General features: G+C 42.0%; 1 protein-coding gene across 1 annotated transcript; it reads right to left on the bottom strand.

Moving 5' to 3' along the window:
- Positions 1–5,317: 5,317 nt before the first annotated feature.
- Positions 5,318–6,413, bottom strand: LOC127542815 (uncharacterized). Its single transcript, XM_051968643.1, has 2 exons — positions 6,288–6,413; positions 5,318–6,201 (listed from the first exon to the last, which is right to left on the bottom strand). The coding sequence occupies exon 2, from the start codon at positions 6,118–6,120 to the stop codon at positions 5,338–5,340; it is 783 nt and encodes a 260-aa protein (XP_051824603.1). The 5' UTR covers positions 6,121–6,201; positions 6,288–6,413; the 3' UTR covers positions 5,318–5,337.
- Positions 6,414–6,737: the final 324 nt, after the last annotated feature.

Here is a 6,737-nt window from a genome sequence, read left to right as displayed (position 1 = left end):
AATGTTCCAAATCTTGCTGATAGCACAAACCAACTTGATCTCTGGTCATCCTTGAGCATTATAGGTTAGTCCTAAGCCCATTTGAGAAATCTGCAGAATTTTACATTTGTTCAGAAAAATCATCCCGTTTTCATTTGTATCTTGAAATGTTTGTGAATTGTTGTTAAGTTCAGAATAAAACCAAAAAAATGAAAGTAGAGGAGAAAGGCAGAATACGGCTATCTATGGATTTTGGCACATCATGAATTTATAATGACAATGAGCTCCCCAGTGCTGGAAAGGACCCTCGAAACTCAAGTAGCCCAATCTCCTCATTAACCCCAAAGTTTAAATGTCTTTTTCAGCATAGCAAGTAGAAGAACTGGGATTAGAATGCTGCTCTGGCCCTAACACTGTTCAATGGAAAAGTCTCTGAGATGATGAATTCGTTTGTGGAACAGACATTGCTGAAATACACTTGGCATTTCCTGAGCTGTTGTTAATACTGATAATTACCATGTGGCAAAAATATATTCCCTGATGTTTGCCACTGACACCGTTAGCTTTAGAACAACCTAATTTAGAGCAACCTCAGTCACTTCTCAGAAGGTTCCCAGAATTTGTGATGGTTCTAGGACAGGGCATCACTAATGCTGCCATTATTTATTAACATATATTTTCATAGAAAAGTTAACTATGCAGTGGGGGAAAAAAGTATTGGCCTTGGGTTTTAGACAAAGCTTTGCCGCTTGTTTTGGTTTCCTTCACTGGAAAGGTTTTAGAGTCATGTTAAATTCCAACAGTAATTGGCCTGCTTGCTCTGACATTCTCTGGGTCCCAACATTCTAGGCAGTTGCCTAGTGCCAGTATTCAATGTGCAGGTATCAGTTGAGATTTGAAAATTCTATGAGAATAGTCAAGTTTTTTTTTAATTTGTGGAATTTTAAGATTTTGGCTTTATCATAGCTCCCACTGGAAGTTACAAATCAGGCTTATATTAATCAGCAACCCCTTAATAATATCTGGGTCACATGATTGGATTGGACTTTGCCAATCCTATCCTCTCACTGAGCCTCAATTTACAAAATTAAGGGCTTAATTAATTGGTTCAAGAACTTACACATTTTGGAACAGCTAGGTGGAACAGTGAAGAAAGCACCAGCCCAGAAGTCAGGAAGATCTGAATTCAAATATGGCCTCAGACACTTAACACTTCCTAGCTGTGTGAGATCAAGGGTAAGTCGCTTAACCCTAATTGCTTCAGAAAAAAAAGAACATACATGTTTTTCTAGTAATGGACCACATGAATCAGAAGTAAGAACATACATGTTTTTTCTAGTAATGGACCACATGAATCAGAAGTCCATATGGGAGCAAGCTGTACAAACCATAATAATAGTAACCAGCATAAATATTACTATGTAGTAAATCACTTTGAGGTTTGCAAAGGGCTTTACAATATTATCTCATTTGGTCTTTGCAACAATCTTGAAGTATAAGACTTATTATTATTCTCCTTTTACTAGTGAGGAAATTAAGGTTAGGAGAGGTTAATTGACTTTCCCAGGGTCACACAGCTAGTAAGGATCTGAGATGGGATTTGAATTCAGCTCTCCTCATTCCAAATTCCCTAAGATTTTTACCTTAACTACTTGATCCAAGCTCTCAGCCTAAGCAGACAGTCAGTGCAAGAGAGAGAGGCAAAGCCCACCGCCCCATTGATGGAATACCCTTTCTAGGGGAGACAGCAGTAGGGAGGTCCCCCTGACATTGGGGTGCTTCTGTTATAACAATATGTCAATGATTCTAAAGTCTTCTGTTTTCTAGGAAAATAATAATATTTCTTCCTTTAGGGAAGGTATATTAGTGATCTGACTCTAACCTTAGAGTGCTATTGTTCTAACAATCCTGTCTGCCAAGGATTATAATGTCTTCTGGCTTTAGGTTAGTCCTAGATCTGCTGGTCAGTGATAACCAAATTCTTGAGACCACTCATCAGTTCTAACTCTAGGCCATAAAATGAGCAGAGCATTGACATGAAGAACTGGATAAATTCATCTCCTCCCTCTTGTTTCTTTGGTAAATCCTTCTGGAACTTAACCCGCTTCTGTTGGTATTACAATTACAATAAACTTTGTCCCTTGACTTGGAGATGGGTTCAAGCCTGCAAATTCTTTTGAGACACCTTAGGACACCTTTTGTCCTTTCTGAACCTCAACACCACTGTTCTGATGTGGCTGTGAACTAATTAAGTAAAAACTGCTCATAGTATTAGGTTGATCTCACTCTTAGGCGGGTTGGTCATGGTCAACCCAGAGAAATCCTGGACACATTAATGTTCTCTAACATTCTGTGATTCTGAGTATGACGGCCACTTCTAGACTCACAAAACTTACCCCAGTCACTCAAGGAACAGGTGGCAGAGCTGTAACTGGAAACCAGGCCTTCCAACACTATATCGATGACATTACTGTTCTCCAGCATTTGTTCTTGAGACTGTATGGTTAGCAAATGGAGTAAAGTGGAGACATTTTCCTTTTTTCTATGGCTTTTCAGGTAATTGTATGATCTGCCAGGCAGAAAACCTTGTTTCCTAAGCATTTTCTTTAAACTTTACAAACTCTTACTGGAGGATAGCGTCTTCTTGAGCTTGCAGTTCTATTCTTGGCGGTCTTATGGAAGTTTTGAGACGTTTCACCCATTCATGTTATTTTTCTGCAATTTCAATTCCCTTTCCCTCTCCCCCCAACATGAGATTAAAACGTACATTTGCCCCCCAAAAATAAAGAGAAAGAATGAGGGAGTGTGGGTGGGAGTCAGTAGCCCTCCCTCATCTTTTAAATAAGCCAAATGTCTCAGCAAGTTACTTGGCAATGCAGGTGGGGTCAAGGAGCTTCTAATGGACTCATTCATTTCCCCAGGGTTGTGATGAAATAGCCCTGAGCTGCAGAACAAAGGGAGTTAGCTTCTTAATTCCCAGCAGGGTACTAGCTTTGAGTTGGCTGGGGATATTTCATCCAGAAATCACATGACCCTTTTCATCTAGCATTTTCCTGGGTCCATTATCTTACCTGTGTATTTTAAGGTCCACATCAAGTTAAAGAACTGTGCCCTGAAACACCCCCCCTTCCCCAATTTTAATGTGTGCAAATTAATAGTTTTCTTTTTTCTTTAAAAAAAAAAGAGGAACAGATATAGAAAGAAATAAAAATCGTTAAAATGCTTTAAAACATCTCCAGAAATGCGAAGGCAAAAGATTATCTAATTGCTAAGAAGTGTTTTCTTTTTCCCTCTTTACATTCAACTGGCATCTTCCTTTATGGGACTATGTCCCTTTACCCTTAATTACAGGATCCCTCTGTACTGGTAAGTGCTCTTAATACCTTCAATTTATCCTTAATTCTGTGGTCTAGCAGAGCAAGTCTAATGCCCTTCCTTCCCCCTCTCCTCCTAAGAAGCACAGAATTTCAGAGCCAGGAGGAAGGGTCTTTCTCAAGAGCCAACGAAGCCCATTCTTACCTATAAAGGAATTCCTTCTGCTACACACCTGAGCAGTGGTCAGCCAACCTTTGCTTGGGCAATTCCATTTCTGAGCAGCTTTTGATGCGCTTTGCCTGGTGGTCTAGAGGTTAGTGGTTATAAGAGAGTTGTTAAGAATCCTCTTTAAATAGGCCGCAGGTTCTAGGAGAGAAAGAATTCACTCATTCCTGAATTATTAGTTGCAAAATGAAAGTTTATTGTTGGAAAGAAATCAGTTTACCAAAAAACTGACTTCTATAGTGGCAGATTTATTGGAAAATGGAGTTTTGCACTGAGGGAATGTAGTTTTCAGTGGACAGAAGATCCTGGCAGTTAAGGGAGCTACCAAGGTCCATCTGCAAAAGATCTTCGTTGTTGGAAGCTATTATATTGGGTGTCTTTTGGGGGGCTGGGACAGCCCAAGCAGGTCAGACCCAGTGGGGGCTGGGACAGCCTGTATCTCCTATTGGAATTAACATCACTTCAAAGGGGTGCTTTGTGACCAGGATTTTTAATTGAATCAAAGTCCCTGGCATCCCCTGGAGGATATACCTTCCCCAGGAATGGTTGAGATTCTGAAAGGGATCACAGATCAATAGGAAATAGAGTTTCTTAAGGAGACCACAACTTGCTTCACTTTCATTGTTAGGAAAGTTTGCTTTGCATCAGTGTCTAAATCTGCCTTTGTCTAGCTTGCTCCCACAGTTACTTGCTCCTATATTGTGCCTTCAGGGCTCAAACTGAGCAAGGTGAATTTTCCTTCCATGTGACAGTCCCTCAACTACTATAAAACAGTTCTCAATTTTCTTTCCCTCCTCTCCTTCCCATCTTTTCTTCCCCAGGCTAACTAGGCCAAGTTCCTTCAGAGCAAGCAGCAGTCTATGGACCGACCCAGTCCCTCTTTCTTCCAATGAGTGTCATCCCCTGAGGGCAGGCAAATTAGAGACCTGGGAATGAACGTTCCAGTTGGTAGCAGTGGCGTGAACAATCTCCCTGGGTTGTTTCTGAGAAATCCTTTTAGACTTAAGTGTGGCTAATTAGGGAGAGTCTGTGTCATGGGGAGAGGGGGACATTTAGGAGAAAAGATATTGAGATGTGCAGTCACCATGAATGAGCCTGGAGTTGGTGACTGGGGCAGAGACAGGGCAAGTTTGACTGTGATTAAAGGCTGTACCTGACATAGGACTGGAACATTCCAGGAGAACTGGCTCCTGCTGGAAAAGAGTGAGGGAGCAAGGGCCCTCTTCTCAACCCCCCAGCTTTCTGACTTGATGTGTTGAGACCTACTAGACTCTGAGCCCCTTGAGAGAAGGGACTGAGCTGTCTTTTGCCTTTATTTATATCCCCCAGGACTTCACAGGGTGCCTGACACATTGGCGGGCCCTTAATAAATATTGACTGACTGGAGGCCTCATTCTCCTAATCTGTAAAAAGTGGAAACTGGGGCAAGTTCTAGATTTGAATTCAGCTCCCTTAAATTATTTAAGAGCACTTGGGGGCAGTGTAAGTACTGCTAGAATGCTGGGTTTTGGGGGTTTTTTTAAGTCATAAGACCTAGGATTCCAGTTCCAGCCAGTTACCACCAGTTGGTCAAGTCATTCCATAATCCATACAAATAAATGGTTTAGATTAGATGATTTTAGTTAGGGTTCTTTCTACCTGTCAATCTAGTTTCAAGTTCTAATGTTTTAATATTGATTAGTTAGAATTACTTAATTACCATATTAATCACTAATAAATAATAAAATGCCAAGTTCCTGACCCCACTGCCACCCCCCTTTCCCCAATAAATAAAATTACAGAGACTCTCATTGTCATTACACCACCGGTTCCTTTATTTCATTGCATCATTTGCATGAGGAGGCATATGGTGTAGAGATAGCCTAAGATGATGGCATTACAGAGCCTTTTCATTTCTTGGTCGATGTTAGGACTTGAGGTTGATGGAGTTTCCTTTTCCTTCATGCCATCTTGGAACCTGGTGTTCTGGGACTTCCCTTTGGCTCTCATGTCACAGCCATTCTCCCCTGTGTTGGTGTATGAAGTAGGGAAGTAGACAGTCTGGGAGCACGCACTTGCAGTGGATTGATGGGGCCTCAAGATGTGCTGACTTGGACGAGAATGGGTGCCAAGGTGACGATAAGTAGAGGCTTCTTTAGTAACCGTGGTTCGACTTGGGTTTTGGTATTGAATGTGGTATGTTAAAAGTTCTTGGAAAGCTAATAAAGTCTCATAGCCCTCACAGATGACAGTCCAGAGCCTATCGAGACAGTTCACCAGCAGGGTGGAGATCAGCTGGTAGATGATGGCTTTCAAGATGACTTTATAGGCTATCTGGTGGGCAATGGCCAGGCTACAGTAGGTCCACTGGATTGCATTGGACACGGCCATGTCTAGCTCATATCTCAGGTTACTGAGCAGTCTTAGGGTACTTCTCTGGGCTGAGTTGAGCAGGGAACAAACAATCCCAAGGGACCAGGTTCTTCCTACACACAGGGTCTCCCACAAGGTCTGGTACGTGGGAACCAACTGTTCCACTGGAAGATTCTGGGACAGAATATAGATCAGCTCCCTACCTGCCTGAAGTCTTCGTTGCCATAGGACGTAGAAAAAGCCAACCATGACAGTGAGGAACTGGGACGCCAGGTAATTCACAGTAAGAGCAAGGCACAGTAACAAGATGTAGAGTTTCGTCCAGAGTATCTGAAACAAGCAGTAGATGAGGATCACTAAATGTGTGTCAGGTGACATCCCCCCCCAGGGGTTGGGCTTCATGGTGCCACTTTTACCCTCTTGGGTGGTAGAGGGAAAAGGAGGGCTTGTGGGCTTTGTGGTGCCCAAGACTTGATTTTTGGTGTCTATAGCTGGGCTCAGGCTACCAACATGATCATACTCCTCAGTCAATCTGAGCCACCAGCCCTTCCAGGGCCCTAGGTATCCCTGACAACCTGTTACATCACAAAAGCCCTGGGAGTTACATCATCTGAAATAAGATGGTCATACTCAGAGAATGGGTTGTTGTTTTTTTAAAGGTATATTACCAATTTGAACACACATGGAGTTTTTTTTTTTAATTTTTATTTAATAATAACTATATTGACAGAATCCATGCCAGGGTAATTTTTTTTTAACAACATTATCCCTTGCACTCGTTTCTGTTCCGATTTTTCCCCTCCCTCCCTCCCTCCCTTCATCCCCTCCCCTAGATGGCAAGCAGTCCTATATATGTTGGATATGTT

This window comes from Antechinus flavipes, chromosome X, assembly GCF_016432865.1.
Source record: "Antechinus flavipes isolate AdamAnt ecotype Samford, QLD, Australia chromosome X, AdamAnt_v2, whole genome shotgun sequence".
NCBI lineage: Eukaryota > Metazoa > Chordata > Mammalia > Dasyuromorphia > Dasyuridae > Antechinus > Antechinus flavipes.
Note: the sequence above shows the minus strand (reverse complement) of the source record. Positions and strands in the feature narration are given on the sequence as shown.